Source organism: Toxotes jaculatrix, chromosome 3 (genome assembly GCF_017976425.1).
Source record: "Toxotes jaculatrix isolate fToxJac2 chromosome 3, fToxJac2.pri, whole genome shotgun sequence".
Lineage (NCBI taxonomy): Eukaryota > Metazoa > Chordata > Actinopteri > Toxotidae > Toxotes > Toxotes jaculatrix.
In genome coordinates, this window is record NC_054396.1 from 29,310,782 (window position 1) to 29,335,380 (window position 24,599).

Genomic DNA, 24,599 nt, shown 5'->3' on the forward strand with positions numbered 1-24,599 from the left:
TGTGAATACACACTGTGCACTGCAGCTGTGAACTCTCCAGTGTGTGTGTGTGTGTGTGTGTGTGTGTGTGTGTGTGTGTGTGTGTGTGTGTGTGTGTGTGTGTGTGTGTGTGTGTGTGTGTGTGTGTGTGTGTTGCAGTCACAGCTTTGTTTGTGCACAGTCGTTTCTTCTGCACAGCTACAGAAAATGTCAGTGCATTGTAAAGCTAAAAAGAGCTGGACGAGGACAAATCCCCGCCCCCTGCCTCCTCCTTCTGCACGTCTGTCCTGTCATTCTCCCTCCATTTTCTTCCATTCTCTTGTCTCAGCTTCACACATATGCAAACAGACACACATACACACATGCACACACACACACACACACCAGCACATACATCCACACAAACCTGTCTGCACATTTCACAGCAAAGAAATGTCTCCCTCTGCGTTTATCCCTGTCTTCACATCCCTCCATCATTGTTTGGTTGTCACCACTCCCTCTGCGGCCTCCTTCCTCTTCACACATCTATCCCGCCTCCACTCACACACACACACACACACAAACACACACACACGCAATCTTATCTGCTTTGACATCAGCATGTAAGAGACAACAGCGAAGCTGAAGAACGAAGCAGAGTAGGAGAAAGAATGAAGAGGCAGAAGCAGAAAAGGGAAGATGGACTGAGACGGAGGGAAAACCAGAGGAAGAGAGACAGAGCAACAAAGATATAGAGAAACAGAGAGAGAGAAATGATAAGAATAATAGAAAGACTCATTACTATGACGGTGACAGGACAGAGCTGTAGCTTGGAGGAGACATAGGGGCAGTCCATGCAATACGCTCCTCTCTTTCTTTCCTGTCTTTCTGAAAACTTTCCCATGTCCTGATCTTATTCTTACACCTTCTGTCTTCTGTTACACTCACTCTCCCTTTATCTGCCTCCTCTGGCCTCTCTCCTTTCCTCTGTCCTTCCAGGTCAAATTCACTTTGATTACATTATCATAATAATGTAGACAGAGGTCGGTTTTTTCAAAGAGGGTTGACAGTGAAGTATAATGATTAAAAAAGTACACTGTACAACTATCACACAAAAAACAGCTGCGCTCTGACTAAATACTGTTAGCAGCATGATACCATACTATTATGACAATGCTAACATGCTAATGTTTAGAAGGTAAACTATGTTTACCATTTAGCATGTTAGCATGCTCACATTTCCAAACTGCCAATAAGCTGACGATCCAGGTGCAGCTGATGGAGCTGTGGTTTCAGTCGAACCAACATTTTGTAATAACATAACATGAATGTGGACGAGCTCAGAGCACATTCATGTGTTCACGTGTTTCATGTGCTGCTAAATAGTAACTGAAGTTTACGTTGAGCTGATGTCCAATAGTTTATGTACTTTTCTTTTTCTTTGTTTATCAGTCTCTGTTTTCTACCCTCAGTCTTTCTTCCTATCTCTCCCTCTCACTCTCTCTCTCGGTCAGCCTCTTTCTCAACTGCAAGAGAGAGAGAGAGAGAGAGAGAGAGAGAGAGAGAGAGGGGAGCACAGAGGGTGTGTGTGTGTTCACCAAGAAAAGACACTGAAAGACAGAGACGTCACCTCACTGACAGCATCAACACAGCAAAGGACACAACTGTACTGTGCATGTGTGTGTGTGTGTGTGTGTATGTGTGTGTGTATGAGAGAGAGAGAGCATTTGTGCGGGTGTCGCTCGGCCTTTCTGCTCTGATGCATTTGTCACCTCCGCAGGCTTCGGCACTACTGAACATCCATTTACTGAGAATTCAGCATGTCAGTGTGTGTCTGTACTCCAGGGTTCATCCATGTGTCACTGCACGACGCACACACACTGCCAGGTCTCTGTCCTATAGGACTCTGCCACCTACATCACCTAACAACAGAAGATACTCCTTTAAATAAAAATGATCATGACAGACTTTGGAGGCGGGGCTAACTGCTTGTTGCCGCGTGACGTCTCCACTGATGTTTATGAACCTTTGATTTCTTCATCTCTTCTACCAAAGCAGAGGACGACTTATAGGACGTGCATCTGTGATACTCATCCGTGAGCACATGTTATTGCAAATGTGAAACTCAGTCCTTCCTCACCATTTATCCCTGCATGTCTTCAGCCATGCACACAAAACACGAGCATTTCTTGTTTCTGCATCTGCAGAAACCTTAAGAGGACATTTACTTCATCTGTGACAAAACGGAGACACTAATGTGACATCTGTCAGGAGGGAAATGGAAAATCTGTCATGCAGAACCTGACAAAGACAGTTTTGTCTTTCATCCATTCAACTCTGGCAGGAAGCAAAGACAAAAGTCTGTTAACTCTGAATAAAAGCACAGAGTGACAGGACTGGCAGGACAGGAGGAAGATGAGTGATGAAAATAACCGAGAACAGAGAGAGCAGACGGAAGACAGAGACAGATTTAGATTTCAACCTGGTTTAAATCACAGATTCTCTACCTCCATACATTTATGTGCAGAGGGATATCTAATAAAACCATATACAGTGACAGAGAAGGGCGAGTGCAAAAAGGCAAGTAGACAGATGGCATTAAAGTAAGATAAGAAATGATGGACAGAGGAGGCAGAGAGACGAAAGTCTATTAGAGAGAAACTGATAGAAACAACACGGATCTGAGCGGCAAACAGCCTCCGCAGCTTCAGCCAAATGACCGGGAGCATTCATCCAGTTATGAACCATCGTTACACACACTGTAGGATCCAGTGTAGTGATGTGTATTTATTAGCATGTGAGCTATGAGCGTGTGAAAACGCCTCACGCAGCGGCCTGAGTGATGCGGACATTCACTGATCCATCGCTGCAAACAGCAACCCAGCGACCGGCTGCCGGGGATCTGTGTGTCAACTGAATCAAACGTTAAAGGAAAAACACCTGCAGGAAGCAATAAAGCTGAGTTTTAATACTTCAGCACTCAAAGTGAGTGTGTGAGTGTTAAACACAGCCTGTCAGGGCGTACGGGACATGGTGGCAGGGCTCATGAATTTACAGAGCGCACCGTCAGATCGTCAGATTACCACAATGCTGCTAAAGTGGAGGAAGCCTGCATGGATAAAAAGCTCCTCCATTTCTCAGAGTGACACCGAGCTCACACTCTCACACTCTCTCACACTCTCACAACAACAGCTGATTTAAAAACATAAACCTGCTCCACGTGTTTCTTCTTCTGAGCTGCTGTGATTTTGGGCCAATTTCAGAATAAATCTGCGAACAGGGAAGTTTGCCATGCTCCTACTGTAACTCCATTCTTTATGCTAAGTATGATAAACATGTTGACATGCTGCATTATTCGTGAACTATGCTTTACACAACCAATTTTTCAGGACAATGGAAGGACGTAAAGAATCTGGCTGCCTTTGTGCATGATGGACCAAAGTGCGGTGAATAATAAAAACATCTGTGTTACTTACCACATAGAGCTGCTTCCACAGTAAGGCCCATTCCTGTAGCGTTGACGTCACCTCAGTGACAATGGGGTCTTCCAGAGGCACCACAGTCTCATTCGGCCTGTGTGCAGAGACGTGAGAGAAAAACACACACACTTTATTCACTGCTGCTCAGTTTAATCATTGTTTACATGGGGTTCAGATGTCCACAGGTAAAGCACATTAAAGGACACAAAAGGCTGAACACTGTTTGACTTGAATCGGATCATGTGTCTGTCATTCAACTTGGTCTCTATGGTAACAGCATCATTTGATGCTATGTAGAGACTTTCTGGTCGGATCTCCTGCCTTCAGCCTTCACACTTCCACATACACTGTGTGTTAAAGGAAGAAAAGTGTTGAAATGATAATGAGAACGCAGCACCTGTAAAAAAATACCTGACCTCCTGATGTTTCCAGAGCTGCACCAGCTGAGGTAAAGCACCTGACTTCACATCACTGAGTTGAAAGATCGTTGTGAGCTAACTCCTTCCTTTGTTTCTTACCTCCCCTGTACATAACTGTGACCACAGGGGAGCTGAGTCACTGTCTCGGCCCTGGAGTCAGGAATATTAAAGCCTCTCGGTCTCACACACACACTTCTTTATTCTCCTTCTCCTCCCATGCCACCTTTCTTCCCTTCCCTCCCTGACTCTTGGTTTTCGCTCTGCCTCTCTCATAGTCTTTCTTCTCTCTGTCTCATAACTGATTAATTAATAAAAGCCAGTGTGCCAGATTAGCTGATCTCCCAGCTGAGCCGTAGCTGGCGGCCGCCCGGTGATTTCACCCACATTAGTTACACTTGTATCACAGATGCTTCTCTCCTCCTCTTCTCTTCTGTTCTACTTTTCACTCAGTCTCATCCCTCCCTCCTCCAGTTCCTCCTTTTCCTCCCTTACTTTGTTCCTCCTCAAGTTTCCTCCTTGTTCTGACACATTTCCATCATTCCTGAACGCACCGACTGTTCCCTTACGTCTTTCTCTTTCCTTCCTCTCCCTTTTCTTCCTTCTTTCTAATGCTTTTTCACTCCTCTTTCACTCCATCTCTCCCCTCCTCCTTCTCTCCTCCCTCTCTGCCCTCTCCCTCCCCCCTCTGCAGGCTCTTATCACCATCTTTCATCCTCCTTTCCTTCACCTTCCTAACCTCTCTCTCTTTCACACAGTCTCTCTTCTTTCTGTGTTTACTCCAAGCACACACCACGCCTCTTCTCTGTCTTCCCCCTCTGAACTTGTCTTTGTCCCAAGCTGATGTTTCTGTCCCCCATCAGTCTAAAGCCACTGTTGCTCCATCCTCTCCGACACCCCATGTATGTCCCATGGTTTTTCTTTATGCAAGTATTTTATTCTTGAACACACTTTATGTCTCTTTTTTTTCGAACTCTCAAGGGTAGAAGAGTAATTTTTAGGGACGTCTTTTTTTTTTTTTTTTTATCTCTGCTTGCTTCACAAAATGCTCACAGCTCTGCTTAAAACTTTAAAACCATGTAATGTTCTGTCTCTTGGCTGCTTTAACTGACTTTGATGATCTTTGATTGTTTTGTGGACATGGCCTTTCATTCATTCGACCACTATGACATATTGCTTAAAATACAAAGTGATTCGAACACATGGTGGAGTGGATCTGACCGTCATCTGCATGGTAAAGAAAGAGACTGTGAAAGAGAAGCTCTTCATCTCTTTCTCCTCCAGCCGTTTCCTAATCTGCTGATTGGATGATTCATGCATCAGTCTTTTATTTGAATATTAAAGTGAGTGAGATGAACTGGTTCACAGACAGAGCTCAAACCGACTCTCACATCAGTCAGTGTCTGCGGCTGGACCGCGCTCATTAAAGGTCTCAGCATGCCAACACGCTCCCCAGCACAAAGAGAGCTCATATGTTGGCCCTCGTTAGAGAAAAGAGAGAATCAAAGCTGGTGACACTGAATCTGATGTTGGAACAAAGACGTCTGTTATCTGCCTGCCTTAGATATGGTGTCAGGGCTGGTTTTAATCAATCACAGTTTCAAACAAAGCCCCACAACTTTTAAATCTTCCCTGCTCATTCACAGTCGACCTTACACGAACACAAACACTAAGCAGTGATTGATTTATTGTCTTTCCAGAAAAGTAGCTCTGAATGTATGGATGAGTAACTGGTTACAAAGTGGAAAGACACAGACTGGGAAAGAGAAACCTGCCACTTCAAACTGAAACTTTACTTTGTGATGAATAAAAAGAACAAACTGATTTTTCCACACGAGTCGTTACGAAGGCGGCACCAACGCACCAAGTTCTGCCTGCAACACCGAGTTTATTTAACTAAGTTCTGGGGAACAATTACCAGAGATACATGGTCAGAACGAACTGAAGTGATGTTCCTGACTTTTATCTCACAGTGATGGAGAATTTCTTGTGCTGCAGCAGCAGCTGAGGAAGAGACAGGATGGAACGAGTGAGGAACACGACTAAAGATGGAGGCAGGATGCACACACACACACACACACACACAGCGTCAGAGATGAGTACCATCAAAGTCCATTCGCTGACACGAACCTGAGGGTCAAACACGGGACAGTGGTCATTTGAGCTCATTGATTTTAATGGGAGCTGACGGTCACAGCACTGCTCTGTGTAAACACTGTTCTGTTCGCGCGGTGCCTGGTTTTCCCTTTCACACAACTCTCACTGTGTAACAGGAAGCAGTGAGAGCGAACACATCACAGTTTATTATATTATTTCTTAAATTAAAAACTAAATGTGTAACGGTAACAGAACTGATTCTGGAAACATCCTCAACATTAATATTTCAGACAAATCCTCATTTCTCACGGGTTGATTTTCCTCACTGACTTGTATTAAGAGGGAGGGGTGGTTCTCTTTATATCCTGCTTAAAGTATATCCTACTTTCAGACCCACTTATTCAATGGTCCATAACTATATTTGTCACCAGCCTCCAAGTCTCTCCACTCTGTCTTTTCATAGCCTGAAGGTTTATTTAAAACAGCAAAAGATTCACTAATTCCAATTAATTTACTCTCTGCCTTTAATTAAAAAACTGTTATGCAAATCGAGACACGCTGTGTAACTCTGATTAATCTGAAGTTTAAAAAAAAAAAGAAGAAGCTTTTCCAATCATTATGCAAATGTATTAAAATATGTGCTCTTGAACTTGGAAGGGAATCAGAAACTAAGAGGTTCATACCTTATTCAGAGAGAAAACAACCGATCTCAACAGAAAACCAGATTTCATCAAATCACCCCTTAAATGTTTTAACTGCAAGAGGAAGAAAAGGCTCGGAGCACTGAGGAAGACAAAGTCTGCTCAACTGTGGCATCATCCCAGATAGATGAGAGCGACTTAGCTTTATTTGGTCTCAGAGAATCAGATCAGGGCTGCGATGGCTTAAAGACACTGATACACAGTTTTCACACAGTGTACTGAATTTACTGTAGGAGGCACTCACAGTTCTTTTTCACAGCCTGACATCAGTGAGAGCACACTGGAGAAAAATGCGAGAGACCTGCGAGGTTAAACCGATTTGGATTCTTTCAGTTTCGAAGGCAAAAAAGAAAAAAAAGAAAAGAAAAAAGAGGGAACTGAGTGATAACACAATAAAAGGATCAAGCTGAAGGGGCACATTTATCTTGGCACTCAGGACTGGCACTCAAATAATAGCTGTGTGTGGAAGACACTTTGTCACAGTAAACAGATAATTAACTTACTTTTCCTCTATGGCTGCTTTCAGCTTCAGTCATTTCTATCAGTGCTGCTCGCTGTTGGCACCTGTAACATGTTAACTGTCATGTTGTCCATCAGAGTTTGGCCTAATGACCTTCAGCTTTCCTGGTTTCAAAAACTTCTTGGCTTTAGATATGATGTGATGCCCCAACGAGCTCTGACTTTAGGATTTAATGGGAATCATTTGATCTGACAAAGGTTAAAACCAGTTATGTTCACTTATCTCGAGCTGTTTGGTTTAAAGTCAAATTTCTCTTTCACCAAATTCCATTTAACGACTTAAATGTACCGTGCAGAATCAAGTCTTCTATTACTGCTGCTCACTTACAGTCGCTTCATCTTGATATGATGATGATGATGATATTATGGTGCTGCTGACATCTGTGATGCCTTTCAGACAGAATGTGAAAGGAAACCAGCCTCTGTTTGGACAGAGGCTGCTGCTTTGGGACTGTGTGCAGACTGAAGTATAAATGATGGTGTTAAAACAATGTGCATGTGCACATTATGGCCCCGGAGGTCCTGTAAACAGCAGCGGGAACTGTTCCTGGTGTGTGTCAGAGGCTGGTAAACTCACCCTCGGTTGGTGACGATGGCTTTCTTCAGGTGAATGTAGTTGACGGGGAAAACTCCCTGCAGAGACAGAGACAGAAAAACAGGTAAGACAAGATCAAACCATCAGACCAAATGAAGATATGCTGTATTTAGCTTTTACATGCACCACAGATATTTCATTAACAGCAGGGAGCATGGGCGTGCTGGTACCTCCACTTCTGCATAATTCCTTCTTACAGCTTCAGCTGATTAAAAGGTGTGACGTAACATTTTCCACCTCAGTAGGTGGTTTTTCACAGACAAAAAAAACGTTTCAATTTGTCTTTTAATTTACACAGAGGACATGTTAATATGATATTTACATTTTCTGTTTTATCGCAGTGAAACCCAGAGGAAATCCTGCACTGTCAGTTGATTCCAATCAGTGCTGCCAGTCTGAAGGGAGTAAAATAATTTGGATGTATATTCTGGGAAACACAGCCGTGCTCCAACACGTGCTGCGTCTCAGCGGTGCACTGTTCAATAATTCATGTAAGATACTGTGAAGGTTATAACGGGAGCTGCTCGCATGCTAGGCAGGTGGCTTCAGAGGCTGAAAGTGATAACACCCACGATGCAGACTGACCTTTTACATTTTGTATAAATGTTTATAACTTTACTGTCATTTCAGGATTATGTTACAGCACCGGGGCCTGAGTGCAGAGGCTGTGCTGTACTGCAGCGGTTTAAGATCACCTGATCCCCTGAACATCTGTCACTCTTTCATCCATTAACTCTCAATGTTTCCTTAATTTCTTTTGGTTACAAGTTTGTGCAAACTCATCGACTTGCTGAACTTTGTTACTTTCAAGTGAGTTTCAGTTTTCACCGCAGCACTGAGGAGCCGGTCAGTGCCCCTGTAGCACGCCGGGCCCCCGGTGTGTGGAGCCACTCACACCCTGTGCAGCTCTGTGGAGGTGATTTCTGTTTGAAGTGAGGCTTGTTCCTGTCGACCCTCCCACTGCAGCTTTACACACTATAAATGCTGAACGTACAAGTGATGAAGTATTTTGTGCCATAAAATCTTCGCCTCTGAAGTGACTGGGGAACAATTATGGAAATTATGAGACAAAGAAAACTATGTAGAATTAACAAAGTGTCGCTGTTGCTGCAGACATCTGGTCACACTGGAGGGATTTCATTCATATTCATCTTCTACTACATGTTTCAGCGAGGAGAGGACGAGCAGAGGCAGAGAGAGGACGTGTGTGTGTGCGTGTGTGTGTGTGTGTGTGTGTGTGTGTGTGTGTGTGTGTGCGTGTGCGTGTGCGTGTGTGTGAAGACAGCCACCCTGTGTCCTCGTGCATAATAACCCTGATGTCTTTCAGGCAACATTTCAGCTGCTTCTCCTGTCGACAGAGATGTTTTCTGCTGCACCTGTCAAAAGACCTTTTAGGGTCAAACACTGCATAATAAAACACAGTGGAGCGACTTCCTCTGCTATTCAAGTGTGAATGTATTTTTGGATGAGACAAAGAGGGTGTTGGAGAGAGAGGGAGAGAGAGAGAGAGAGAGAGAGAGAGAGAGAGAGAGAGAGAGAGAGAGAGAGAGAGAGAGAGAGAGGCCTATAAAAACAGAAAGAGATGGTAACAGTAGTGCTAAGGAGGAAAAGAGTAACGGTGGTTAGCCATGCATTTGACAGGAGCGGTTCAGAGGTGCCGGCCCTGCCTTCAGGGAGCTCTCTCAGTTACCTGTCTACCCACGTTCAGAAACACAAAACGTGCTCTTCATAGTCACACCGGCCTCACGGCTCTGCTCCTCGGCTGTGCCTTTAAAACTCTGTGCTTTTCTCTCATAAATCCATTTAACCTTTAGCTGAGAAAAGCTGTGTAAAGCATGACGTGCTGTTTACATGTTCCCCTCGTGTCGAGCAGGTTTTCATCCTCATCATCTTCTTCACTGAAGCACTGGACTTAAGTAGAATTTTGAGAGTCTTGTAATTGAGTGTCTCAGTTTTATGCAGCTTTTTACTTCTGCTTCGCTGCACGTCAGAGGGAAACGCTGCACTTTATATTCAACACATTTGTTTGGCAGCTGTTTACCAGTTACTGTGCAAATTAAGATTCACATATAAGATATATGACAAAACAGTATGTGAAGCATTTTAGCTGCACGATAAACACCTTTATTTTTAATACTCTGAGTGTCAGTACGCTGTGCTGATAAAACCTCTGCTCTTCATGAGAGTATTTCCACCCTTTGTTCCTACTTTTACTTCAGTAATTGTTCAATGGGACAAAAAACAAATGTATAAAAGTGAAGTGGGGACACTCTTTGACATAAACTCTTTCCCCGGGCCCTAACTCCAAACCTAAACCTAATCTTGTTCCTGTCTGTGCCTTGTTAGCAGTTGTTAACAGGTCAGTGCATTCAGGACACCTCAGGCTCTTCTATGATGCTGCCTCGCTCAAAGTGTGTGTCTGTGTCAGTGTGTGATGGGCCGAGGGTCATCACAGTGTTGTGTTGTTCCTAATTTGGCTGATGGTGTTGAAACACTGGTTCACTCATAAAGGTCATCCTGTTACAGAGACACAGAGGAAGACGGAGACAGAGTCAAGAGATGAAAATAAACGAATGTACAGACGGACAAAGAGCGAGAAAAGGACAAAAACATAATAAAAGATAAGAGACAAACAAATATGAGAGAAGAAGAAAGGAACAGGGAGAAAACACAAGAGGAAGAAGGCAGCAGTAAAAATGCCATCCACCCACAAATAATACGTCTGTGTCTGTACTGTAAGTCTCCTTCCTCTGACCTGTGTGTTAACCACCTTCCAGAGACATATGAGATACGATGCATCTCAGCAACGCGAAGAAGAAAAGAAAGAAGAAACAATGAAACCGAAGAAACTGGGAGAAGAAAATCAGAGAGGGAAAAAACAGCTAGAGCAGGAGAAGCTGTGGCAGATGATGTTCACTCAGAGAGACGTAATCATGTCTTCTCCCTTCCTTTCTATCCCAAAACTCCCAGCACATGTTTACTGTTCATCAAAAACACATAACAGTCAATTGTTTGTTTCCCAGAATTGTCCGGGAGAGAAAACCAAGCAAATACAAATAATGGTTCATTATCCACCTAAATACCCCGGCCACCGCAGCGTGATAGGTCCCATTGTCCAAACTGTATACGTGTGTGTGATTGTGTGTAAATGTGCGTTGGCTTATTCAAACAATATTGGCTCATGTTCCCGTTTGTGTATCATGTAATGTCAAACTGTGTAAAAGAAAAGCTTGAGGATCTTATTTCCACGATTGTTCTGGAGCTCCGATGTTCTCTGTGAAGAACAACACGGACCTGACACATTTAATTTCACGGGCTGTTGCTTGTGTGATTTAGCCGCGTTTAAGTGCCTCCGACTCACTGATCATTTAAATTAAAGGTGCCAAACTTCTGTGAGGCCTCGTGATGAAGTTTCTCATGTTAACATCAGTGATTTGTTTAAACGACAAACTCTTTGGAAAACATTAAAACTGCTGAGACCAAACAGCTGCAGCTGGACGCCTGCAGATGTCTGTTGGGAACAGATGGAGGAAAACATTCGTCCTAATGTGAGTGAGAGCTTGTGTCTAAAATGAAAATCATGAGCTTGTGTTTCCCCACAAAGCCCGAACACACCACACCGTCCCACAGGTTCTTCCTCACAGGATGGAAGCTTTAACAGTCATGTAGTTATTAGGACTCGTTTGTTTTCTTTCTGGCTTTAGAAAGATGTTTTTTGTCATCTAACTTCTGAAACCATTCCCTCTTCATTTCTGTCTCAATGCTTCTCTGATAACACGCGGATGTTTCTGAGCGTCTGATAAAACCAAAGGCTCTGATGAAAACAGTGTATAATATTTTCCTAACAGGACGTGAAACTGCAGAGTAAAGAGCTCAGTAAAGGTTGGACATTCACTGATGTGTATGATAAAACACGCTGAAGTGAGCAGACAGTTTGAACTCCAGCTAAGGTTAATTACAGCAGTGAGCACAGACAAGTCCATTATGTTTAAACGAAGTTAGAAAGACAAGAAGCGGACAACAGTCCTGTCTAAGGCTTAATGTGGGTTTTCCTTTTCACTGCAGCTGTAAATTATTCAACATTCAGTCCATCTGTCTTAATGAACAGACTCTGACTCCTCCAACCACTGCTCCTCCACATCCACCTCCATCTTTTCTACTCAGAACTTTCATTTTCAAGCTGCACAGACAACTAATATTTATTATCTGACACTTAAAAAAGCTGCTGAAAAACCAGTTATACCACAATAAAACTTAAAATTCCACAACAGTCCCTGAACTAGTCACAGTGAAAAGGTTTTCACTGGATGAGCAGCTCAGGGTGACGCACTGCAGGGAAGCTCTGGGCTGCATCAGGCCCTTAAACATGTTAAAGGCCTTAAACTTCAAAAAAGTTAACAGACAGTAACTGTGGTCACAGATCATATCAGCAGCGAACTCGCATGTTTGCTTTTCATAAAACAGCATCATTATTTGCTTGATGTCAGACTGACCTCACCCCTCACCCCTCTCTCCCCTCTCTCCCCCTTCTTCTTTCTCTTTGTCCTGACTGTTGAATAACTGATGGTCTTTGTAACCTTAGTGCTGACCAGTGGTTTGAGGCTCAGAGTAATAAATGATTTAACTCTGTGTTTGTGGACACAGACAGTCGACCTAAAAAAAGAAGCTGATACCGTCTCGACTCCCCCGGTTGTGAGAAATGGATATTTTTTGATGCCAGTTTTGACCTCAAATGGAGGAAACTGGGAGTTACTATAGCAACCAACTAATAAAAAAAATGTTGGAAAATTAGCTGAACAGTTATTATTTATAGATACTTTTTTCTATTCACTGTGAAGCTCTGGGTCTCTGTAAAGCGCTTTGAGACAATTTTGATTGTGGAAGGAGATATATGAATAAATATATGAATAAATATATGAATAAATATATGAATAAAAGTCAAACAGCTGTGAGCTGGTGGAAGTAAAGGTTGTTCAGGGTCAGGTCAAAGTATCAATGCTTTCATCATATAACATAAATTATATAATTATACATTACATATTAACTGTGAGAGACACAAAGCAGAGGTCGGACTGTGAAACAAACCAGTTTAAAGGAATAGTTTGACCTTTAGGGAAAATGCTCCTCTCTGCCTTCTCGCCCAGACGTAGATGTTCAGATCGATACCGCTCTCACAGCTGTACGGTAAATGTTTTGAGTTAGTTTAGCTCAGCACAGACTGGAAACAGGAGCCTGGCTCTGACCAAACAGAACAAAATCCACCTGCCGAGCTCTGTGCCAGACGATTTCTCCAGGGGAGACTCGGGAAGTTCTGGGTCCTGGTCAAGATCCAGTCAATATTTAAATTAGTCTTAAAGGTGCTGGGCGGCAGATCTGTTGGACAGAGTCAGGCCAACTCTTTCCCCTTCTTATCCAGTCTAAGCAGCTGCTGGTTGTAGCCTTATGTTTAACAGATAAACAGAGAGTGGCGCAAACCTTCCAGTGAACAGGAGTGTTTCCCAAAATGCCAGACTGTTCCTTTAATGCCCACCACTGGAACTTTGGTCAACAGCGACCAAAGTGCACTGGAACTGCACTTTATGTTGTCCATAAAGTCTGTTAATGTGCTGAAGTGATGAAAGGCAGAACAGAAAGTATGTGAGCAGGGAAAGTCAACTTTGTCTGCACGAGGAAAATGTGCTGAAAAAAGATTCCTAGAGTACGAGCAGGACTCCTAGTTTAATAATTTACTGATTTACTGTACAGCCTAATCTGAAGAGTGCAGGTCATTTCCCCGAGGAGACGAACCACATCACATCTCCACAAGATTATCTGTCTAAAAAAACGATGGTTTCAGTTCCAGGGCAGCGACAGATTTCACGTCGGTGCTGCTTTAACTTGAGAAGGTGGCTTCAGTAAAGCGGCCGTGCTGAGACACAGCTCACATGTTCCAGATCAGCCACAGCAAAATAAAACAGGCAGAACTGGGTTTAAGAAACACGATGCTCAAAATGAACTCAGCCACCTCAGTCTCCACATACAGGACGGACGCACTGAAAGAAGTGAGACACTCAAACCTCTGTTTGGTTCTGTAACAGGAACAAAAAGTTAGAGAACAGCATTAAGTGAGAGAGAGTCCTCGCTGATCCCTGCTTATACAGAGAGTGGGCGACGACCACTTAGTCACGGCCGAGAATTAAAGCTTTATCATATTAAAAAACACTTTTAAAATCTCCATATTGAGTTTGAAGCACTCACAGACTCGGATGAAAGTCAGTGAAGCACACAGCTATCGCACACTGCTCAGAGGTTCAGGGCAGAGATGAAGACATTAGCGCATTGCGTCACGCTTAATGTGTTGGTTTCAGCTTTTTCAGCTCATCTCACCACGGCCTCTTAGCATCGGTGGGTGAGATGGATCAGCCCTGAACACACATGGAGGTCGGTGTGTTAACTGCTGCAGAGGAACTGTTTTTATATTATTTTCTGTTCTCATAAAGGTCAAAGTTCATCAAACCCCGCTGCCCGTTCCTTTTTCTGAGTTTCCTTGTGACAATCATCCTTTCGCCCGTCCACGTTTTTTTTCTGCTGTGCAGTAATTACACTCCTCGCTGTTTCATTCTTATCACACCTGCTGACGAGCTTGTGATAAACTGTCATCGTATCTCAGTCGGTTTTGTCACGAGCTGAACGCAGGAGAGAGACGCCCGTCCGTCCGTCTCTCCCGTCCCGTGTTTCGTCCTTCTACTGTCTTCAAGGAGTTTATCCTCCAACCCTAACCCTAACACTCCCGTCTGTTTCCTTCTGTTCTGATCTATTCTGAGCTCCTCTGTTGTGTTCGGCTCTGCTCATTGTCCTTGCTGGAAGGAAGAGAAAAGCATTGTGTAATTCCTGAGCTCAGCTCCTCGTAGGATCATCATGTTCTCCGGTCTATAATTTCACACAGTGGTTCTGACTCGGCCTGGATGATAAAATAACAGTGATTACATCACAACTGCAGAGCCGTACAACCTCATCTTTTGTTGCTGTTAGATTCTCAAACAATGAGGATCTTTGTGAAAAGTGTGATGAGGAGACGTTTCCACTGAAACCAGCTTCATAATGAAGCTGTGAACATTCTCCTCTGTTTTCTCTCTCGCTCTTCGTGTGAAGCAAGTTTTCACTCTGCTGCTAAATTTTCAAATTTCTGCTCGTGGCTGATTTTTGTTTTTTTTGGGAACACAACTAGTCATACTTCACAGGGATATGAACTGACAGCAGTGTCCAAAAGACACACATGTTCTGTGAAATAACAAAGAGGAACGTCGGCGCTGCACCTGCATCTTTCCTGCTGCTGTTCAACATGTTTTGGTAAAAGTCTGAGCTGTTTTGACTGAAATGTCTCAGTGAATTCCCGTCAAGACTCTGCTTCTCTTTCATTGTTGGAACTGTTGTTATCCTCCATGTCAATATGTGTTTGTGTATTTGTATGGCCTCATTACCTTGTGTATCTTTTTAGACCGTTGTTCAGATATTTATAGTGTTTATTTTTATATGAATGCATTCATTACCAGCAGTTCCACTCAGTGTTTTTGAGCTTGTAGCCTTTGAATGTTTTTAGTTTTGTGATTAACAGTATTTTCTTGCTTTCTATCCACTGTGTGTATCAGCTGATCTGTGTGGAAGTGAACTGGCTCCGTGCAGCTGTTCACAGAGCCAGAGCGATGTCAGCTGAATGACACCAACTTTACATTTGTACAACAGGAAAACCACACGTGTGCAGCAGGTGGATTAGAACATCACATGTGTTCCACGTGAAGGAAGCGACTCCCTCAGCCTCGGTCTGCACGCTCATGTTGAATTCATAACCCTCTCACATCACTCCAGTGTGATATCTGTCATGAGTCATGACTCTACTCTCATCGTGCTCAGCTGTGTTTCACACTGTGTTTCACCCTCTGATCATTTCGTGGTGTTTGGCTTTCGGAGACTTTTTCAGTTTTTATACTCAGAAGTTCTTGAGCTTTCTGGTTGTTTCTCATGGTTGGGTCAGATCAGGGTCTCACTCAGAACAGACTGTAGGGGAGTCTCTGTGCAGTTATATGGTGCTGAAGTGTTTTACACACCACAGCATCCGGGCCACTCATACACTGTACGTCCACCACAGAGAAGCTTTTATTTTTCAGTTTGAATATTGTCCTTCTCACCTGGACAAAACAAATATGTGTCAGTAAACACCTGAGTTTGAACAGAGCCTCTGTCTCTTACTAAATTACACAGAAACACACACACACACACACACACACACACACACACACACACACACACACACAATCTGCTTGCAGCTCACAGATCCAGACAGCATAATCTCCACGCATCATTCCCTGCAGAGCGAAGCCTTTTGTGCCTGCTGTTTGTGACTGTGGTGATAAAACCCGACAGCAGACACACACCAACACACCAAGATATATCTCCGTTTTAAAAACGCAAAGACGAGTGGAAACGCAAACCAGCCAACACAAACTGCGACCTGATAACACCATTATCAAAAAAACAACAATGAGCCGCGACTGTCACTGTGAATCACGATGATCTTATCATGAAATCATCTAACAAATCAACAGAAATCCAGATGAATAACGACACGTTAGTGTGATCACACAGAAGCTCAGAGGTCTCAGCAGGTGCACAACATTTTTATGGTATTTTGTACATAGATCTAATCCAATCTGTAGAACACGCATGAAAAGTTCTGATTATCCATCTCTCTGTCCATCTCTCTGTCTCTCTCTCTCTGTCCATCTAAGGGGGATATAAAGGGATTATTGGGACAGTGAGCTGGGCCATGTCCCCTCAGTTATAAAACTTTGCTGGTTGATGGCACAAATATGATTCTGTTAAAATTATGTAAATGTTTTGCACAAACTACAGACAAGTAAACAAAAATAAGTGAAAAACCTAATGAGAGAAAATGTGCCTGTGGTACAACAAATGGACGATGCTTTAAACTTTAATGTCTGTCATGAAAGCTGAGTTTACAAGCGGCTGAAATATCAAGCAGAGCTCGAAGATCTTAAAATTTAAAATCCTATTTGCACATGTTTTATTTAAATTTTTTCTGTCTGACGCAGAGACTGTGTCTCTCTAACAGTCGCCAAAGGACGCTAAGAAACCGTGGAAACCTCCAACAGCTGTTTCTGCATCACTGGACCTGAAATTAGATTCAGAATGATTCGACTCTATAAACCATCAGCAGTGATTATGGCAGTGTACCTGATACTATGCTGTCTAAACATTTAGGATCCTAGGAAAATCCTGATTTGGTAAAAATCTTGAGTGATGAGCGTCTGTGATGCACAGAGAGAACCGGTGATGCTGACGTCGGGTTCTGGGTTTTTGCAGAGGACAGAATTTGAGAGCAGTGACCTGAACTGTGCTGATCCATGTTTAAATGGATCGATGACCGTGACTCATGGACAGAACTCAGAGTCCCAAAGGACACACTGATTGTGTTTATGTGTACATGCATGTGTGTTTGTGTTCTACCCTGATCCATCTGATCTCTGCTGGAAGGTGAGTGGACAGGTCGCACACACACACGTGCACACGGTTTTTAAACTGGACGACAGTGCGAGTGTGCGTGTGTGTGTTTACACCTGGTTTAGAGCAGTTGGCAGACAGGTGTGTATTCAGTTTGGCAGCTGATCAGCAGTCACCTCACACACACACACACGCAATGCCCTTCACTGCCCTGCTGAGGGGGAAGCATCAGTGACACCAGAGAGCCAGATACACACACACACGCACGCACACACACACACACACACACACACACACACACACACACACACACACACACACACACACATACACACACACAGTCTTCAGGGGGTCATGTCCATCTGAGCAGCCAGTCCTGCTGCTGTTATTCTGAGGACAAACTTATAAACTGCATTCAAAGGTCACGGTGGAGGGATACTGACAGATGCCAAACATCTATGAACATTACCGGTATATCACATATAAATAAATCACATGTCACAAAATGGACAACATCCCACAGAGTTGGTGCAGTCAATGGAGTCGATGGAGTCAGTGGGGTCGGTGGGGTCGGTGGAGTCGGTGGGGTCAGTGCAGTCGGTGGAGTCGGTGCAGTCGGTGCAGTCGGTGGGGTCAGTGGAGTCTGTGGAGTCGGTGGTGTTGGTGGAGTCGGTGCAGTCTGTGGAGTCGGTGGTGTTGGTGGAGTCGGTGCAGTCGGTGGTGGTGTTGGTGCAGTCGGTGGTGGTGTTGGTGCAGTTGCTGGTGGTGTTGGTGCAGTCGGTGGTGGAGTCGGTGCAGTCGGTGGGGTCAGTGGAGTCTGTGGGGTCGGTGCAGTTGCTGGTGGTGTTGGTGCAGTTGCTGGTGGTGTTGGTGCAGTCGGTGGTGGTGTTGGTGCAGTCGGTGGTGGTGTTGGTGCAGTCGGTGGTGGTGTTGGTGCAGTCGGTGGTGGTGTTGGTGCAGTCGGTGGTGGTGTTGGTGCAGTTGCTGGTGGTGTTGGTGCAGTTGCTGGTGGTGTTGGTGCAGTTGCTGGTGGTGTTGGTGGAGTCGGTGGTGGTGTTGGTGGAGTCGGTGGTGGTGTTGGTGCAGTCGGTGGTGGTGTTGGTGCAGTCGGTGGTGGAGTCGGTGCAGTCGGTGGTGGTGTTGTACTGGATGGATTCCTGTAACTCTCTCACAGCTGAAGGTAAACAGCACAGTACAGAAGTGGCTGACTGGAGCTTTACCAAACACTGCTCTCTGACACTGACTGCGAGCTGCCCTCTCTGTGGCCCTGACGCTCGGGCTCATCTGAATGCTGATGAACCTCAGAGTGCGAAGTTCTCTGCAGCTGCTGGATTAGAGTCAGAGCAGGAAGGCATTTCCTGAGGGAGACACAGAGATTCGTTTCGACCAGAGAGCCTGTTGTAGAGAAACCAGGTGATTAGGGTGGAACTAACAGGATTGGGCTGGTGCCTCGCTGCTGGGAGAGAGAGGCAGAGGAAGAGACACTGCACACACATTCACATTCAGACACACAAACACACGACACAACACAACCAGCCAAAGATACGAACGTTTGTTGTACGCTGTGTATTCTGTAGAACTGGGCCTCGTTAAATGTTTGTTGTTTGCACACAGATTTGCACCTGTCTCTTTAAACTGTAACAAAAGTGAAGTGTGTAAAGAGTGAAGTTCCACGTGTTGTGGTTTCTCACTTTACTTTTCACTTCACTGGATGATTGAAGACACATGAACACGCTGACGTTGTGCTGTTCTCTGTGGGTCGTAGAGTTGCTCTCGTACCCATAACCACCATCCTGACATCGTAAAGACGTTTTCCTGGAGCATGTTTCTGAATCTGCTTCTTCCACAGCTGCTGCTGAGCTTGATTCAGTTCAAACATAATTCAGATTTCTTCTCAGTAATGACATCGTGTTTGAAGTACGCCACAGGTGTCTCAAATCAAACACTGCACCGGCTGCTCTTTAACGCTGCTTCTCTGTGGATTTTCTGCGTTTAAGTTCGTTGCCTCCTGCTGTTCTGTTACTCTGAGACGCAGCGGGGAAAGACGAGGCTTTGTGGACTTTGATCCGTCTAAAGTTGAGAAATAATGTGAACGGAGGTTTAAAAGATCAGGATTTTGAAACTCGACGCATCTGTTTGATTCTGTTTAACTCTTCTGGGCTTCGGTGTCTGTTGCAATGAAAGTGAAAGAGCTGCTGCACAGAAGCATGTTGGGAGAATCTCTGTGTTAAACAGAGCTCTGCACCGCGGTGCTCTCAGGCTCCCTGATATTTCAGCTGCATGAGGAGACCTGAGCTTCATCTTCTTCTTTTTTATTATCCCTGCTATGCTGCATCCCATTGCCCTTGCTGTAACCTACAGAAATGAATGGCAGTGTGCCGCCCACAGCCAAGCTGTTAGGTTAGTCCACTATAAGTCGGGGTTTTCTCTGGAGGAGCAGACTTGGAAGCTCTGAACAAGATCTGATTTTCACAAGAAAAGCTAGAGTTTTTCACAGTGTCGACCTTAATCCTGTGTGTGTTCCTGTCTGAGAGGAGAACGGCTTTTTAAAACATTTATTCTGTGCACGACATCTTACTTTGATTTAAAGTGTACCCGCTTACTTAGTGTTTCCACATGCAACATACATTATGCACATGGGTACCATCTTCAAATGACTGTACGATCGTCTCTAATGTTTTCCATTTCATGTACGCAGCAGTGCAGCTGAAGAGACACAGCAGAGCAGAGACAACAAAACACAGTCACACACAAGCAACAAAACACAGTCACACACAAGCAACAAAACACAGTCACACACAAGACACAAAACACAGTCACACACAAGCAACAAAACACAGTCACACACAAGACACAAAACACAGCCACACACAAGCAGCAAAACACAGTCACACACAAGCAACAAAACACAGTCACACACAAGCAGCAAAACACAGTCACACACAAGCAACAAAACACAGTCACACACAAGCACATTCATCAGCATCAGAAACAAGAACACACATCTAAAATATCCAAAATGAAAAGTTTGAATTCATCCGATGGGATGAGTCAGCAGTTCAGTATTAACCAGTGGGTCATTGTCTCACATGTAAAATTCCTGTAAATCTGATGAGTAGTTTAGCGAATCTCTATTAGCTGAGAAAGCTCATGTCAAAGTATAAACTTCTTCACTGTCAACCAGCTCATGGGAAGCTGATGCTCATTCAAAGCAGCAGCACACATCAGTGTTGGCCTGTCGCCGCGGCAGCAGGTAACCACAGAGCGAGGGTCTGTACGTTTCTGTGCGACTGTCTGATCTGTGTTTGTGGGTCGGTGCCACCGACTCCTGACATATTTAAAACAATCTGCAAACCAAAGCAGAGGTGTTTCTGATTTATTTGTAGTATCACGTCTCACCTCCTCTCCTCTAAGATGAAATACAAAACACAAAAGCCCAGCAGATAATCTCTGTTGTGTTAAAGCCTCTCCTACCTAGAACACAAAACACACATCTGGAAACCAAAACATCAACTCCAGGAAACACTGCTGTCTAGAGATAGTAAAGCGAGACAGTAAAGCCTCTTATGGCCCCACAGAGCAGGATGGAGCCAAGCAGAATAAAACAGAAGGATGGAGGACGGAGGAGAATGGGACAGAGCAGGACAAAAGACAAAAGAGGTTCTTTTTTTTAAGGCTAAAAATCCAGAAGCCCGTTAGCTGCTGATCCAGACACGCTGCTAAAAAAAAAGAGATGATATAAAGCTGTTCGTGTGAGTCAGACCCAGCACAGGGTCAGAGAGTCTGCTTCAATAAAACCTGTTAGGAGGCTGATGATTACCTAATCACACTGCGCTGCACTCGTCACACATAACACTTAAAAATACACTGTGGTAATAGAACTCAAAGTCAGGCCTGTGCTCTGATAAGTTCTGTAAGACACATGGACATTAAATGGATGTCAACGTAATGATCAGTGTTTCTCTCGGTGCACAGGCTGAACTGTAATGTCATGTTTTTCTAAACTTATGAATGGAGCTACGTTAAATTACATGTCCTAATACATTTTCCAGTCCCTGGTTATGAAGAGGTTTCACAAGACAAACTACCAATTTATCATACAGGACACACGCTGTAGGTCCCACTGTCTGTGTGATGATAATCTACAACGTTAAAATTTATAAACCTGTAAAGGCTGGGGGTTCACTTCCCTTCCCAGTCAGATTACATGTGCAATATCCTTTATGCAGACAGACTGTGAGTGAATTTGGGTGAAAGCATAACCCAGTGATTCACGTTAACGCTGCACTGGCAGCTCCGAACATGAAGCTTCAGAAAGCAGGAAGGAGAACTGATGCAAGTTTATGGATTTAATCAGACTATTTACAGTGTTTTGTGTTGTGTTGTGTTTTTGTGTTTTGTTTATGAGGGGTAAAAAAGAGGCACAATAATATTTGTACATGTCGTCCGAGCACATGAGAAGGCCACAGTGTTTATAGCTGCTCTGTACACATGAAGCAGGGTGAAGAGCTGGTCGTCATGTTTAAATACGGCAGTGAAGGCACACGCTTTCACACAGTCTCTCCTGGAAGTTATAAAAAAGTGTGCTGTACAGCATCATGTTGTCAGGGCCCTGAATGCAGGTTTGCTCCTGTAAAACGCCGGCTGTGCTCTGCAGAGTCGGGTCACAACACACCCACTCCTGTGCTTGAGTTATGTACTGAGGATGTTTCACAGCCATTATATCAATGAATTCTCTTGTGCAGTTTCAGGAACGCCTGTCAGGGTTTGGGAAATTGTTATTCTTTCCTTCGTTCTTGAAAGAAGTTTTTCAAGGTTCATGGGTTTCATCCAGCAGCAGCAGGTTATCATCAACTGGAGCCACAGGCCATGTTTGTTACAAACAACACTGTGTCTGTGCAGCTCTCATCATCATGTCACATGTTATCATAGTTACTGTGATGTACGGAGCATCTAAATATAGAGATATAAACCAGGGCTAACTATTAACCGAGCCGAGCTCCATCAAACAACACGTCACGTTACGTTTCCTACTGAGATTCGTGCTGTAAATCAGACGCCATCGTCCCTCAGCCACCGATGCTCCTGACTGAAAACATGTTCACGGTCACAGGGATCGAAACTACAGCCGTGTTAACTTGAATGTCTCACTGATGTCACACTGATGTCACACTACAGACCAACACGTTTACAGCACTTCATAAGTACAATGAGTAAGATTAGTCCTCAGTTATCACAGTGTTAACAGTCGTGGTGTCCAGGAAGCCTGGACACGAACAGCGTCCTCAGTTCATGTCTCTCCAGGGACTTCTGTTCCATATCATTCCACATCTCTCTCTACCCTCAGCTCTCTGGTGTCCAGGATCAATACAGGCATAAAGTGTGATGCGTGTGTGAAGGTGCATAAGCAGCCAATCTGAACATCACACAGCGGGGCTGGAGAGTGCCCCCCTAGTTTTATATGTGAAGGTAGCACAGCAGGCCTCAGGGAAACTAGACTGCGTAAGTAGCTGATTACAGCTGGTGCAAAATGCAACGTCTCTGCTAAAGTCAAGCATTTGTAGTTTGCTTCTGTGCCACAGGCAGAATTTTAGAAACTGAGGTCACGACTCCAACGTGCCACCTTTGGGGATAAGACATTTTCGCCCTGTTTCACTATAAAAATTTAATTTGAATATATTTTTCTCGTACATTTCATTACTTTATAATGCTCATTTCATAATATTCTCTCTGCTTGTTCATTCACTTTAAACGCACTTTGTTTGTTTAGCAGAAAAAATGTTCTACAGATTTTTGGAGCATTAAGAAAAAACATCACGTGTAGCGGAGATTAAAACGAAGATGGCAGGAAAAAGTTACTCTGACGGTTTCTGGGCCCATTTTCTTCCAACCATGTCAACAAGACGTGGCTGTGAAAGGTGAAATACTCTGCAGGATTAGACATAAACTTCATAATGTAAGTTGATGTTATCAATTATCAATAACCCCCTTTGGCAACCTCTTAAATCTTCTAACCTTCCAACTTACATAAGTCTGCTTCACACTGCACATGCAGTCAGAGATGCTGGCTATATGAAGAACCCGTTTCTAAACATCGCCACAACAGAGAAACACAAAGAGAAATGATGACGAGGAAACAGAGAAGTCAACAGCAAAAGTTTCAGAGGAACAAAGTGTGGTTGGAGAAACAGTCTGAGAGAAGAGCGTGAGTCTGTCAGACTCTCTTACCTTGATATTTGGCTTCCTCGTTGAAAATCCTCTGTACCATCCTGAAAGGAAACACAAACATCAGTGACTAAGACGGCGAAGCAAACACAGAGATTCAGAGCAGAGTTAAAAACAGTCATGAGTCAGCAGGTTGACTGAATATGCAAAGTGACAAGGGGATCTTTGTTGACACACACAAAAAAAGGAGGTCCATCTGAGTGGACCCAGCAGCTGCTTCACAGAGTGAGAGACATTATAAAAACATGCAAAGGAAAATGTTCAGCAAGTCTACAGTGACACGGCGAACTGGTCACAGCATAGAATAATATCATCTGTATTTTAAATCTCTGGGACTCAGAGATTCATGTGTGTTCATTTTGTCTTTTCAGATCAATAATTCACCAAAAAAGGTTTATTTCAACAATAAGCAAATATCTCCAAATAAAATACAGTAATATGCTACAGTACTCTTCTCTAATTGTGTTGGTGGAAGGTTGGTGATAAACAGGACTGTATTCACTCAAGTTTTATAAAAATAGAAAATGATAAAGTTTGTGTTTGGTATCGATCAGCACGACGCAGAGGAAAACAACCAGCAGTCGAGCAATCAATCAGCAATCAGCCGTGGACATTTAGACAGTAAAGGTTCAGCTGCAGCCCTGCCTGAAGTGTGTGTGTGTGTGTGTGTGTGTGTGTGTGTGTGTGTGTGTGTGTGTGTGTGTGTGTGTGTGAGTCTCTGAGAGCACAACAGTTCTTTCCACTTGGATGGACATTCATCAGATGCCTCTGTGGCGCAGAAAGCTGTCATGGAAGTTGATTCAACTTGAAGTAAAACCTTGACAGCTGAAAATGACTTGTATCCAGGGACTAAATATGTACAGGAAAGCACCCAGACACCGTCTCAGTCTGTGGGGACATCATTTGTCTCCATCCAAGTGGAAATAAAAATGATTGTGTCTCTGGCTCCTGGAAATGTGAAGCTTGGGTGACCGCTGTCTGTCAGAGACAGAGTGAAGCAAAAGAGACGTTTATATCAAAATGATGCAAATTATCACTTTGACCTTCTCAGACTACAAAAGTGTGTTGGACAGCCAATCAAATCTCAATCAGCACGGCGTCACCTTTAAAG

At 43.9% G+C, this 24,599-nt stretch overlaps 1 protein-coding gene across 2 annotated transcripts in view; it reads right to left on the reverse strand.

The window, feature by feature from the left end:
* Positions 1–24,599, reverse strand: part of LOC121179239 (dedicator of cytokinesis protein 3-like) — a 131,217-nt gene that overhangs the window by 55,066 nt on the left and 51,552 nt on the right. For both annotated transcript variants that reach the window (XM_041033954.1, XM_041033955.1), the window contains 3 exons: positions 23,492–23,532; positions 7,748–7,803; positions 3,435–3,531 (listed from right to left, as the gene is read on the reverse strand). In XM_041033954.1, the coding sequence (XP_040889888.1) occupies positions 3,435–3,531; positions 7,748–7,803; positions 23,492–23,532 (194 nt within the window). The remainder of the gene's footprint in view (positions 1–3,434; positions 3,532–7,747; positions 7,804–23,491; positions 23,533–24,599) is intronic.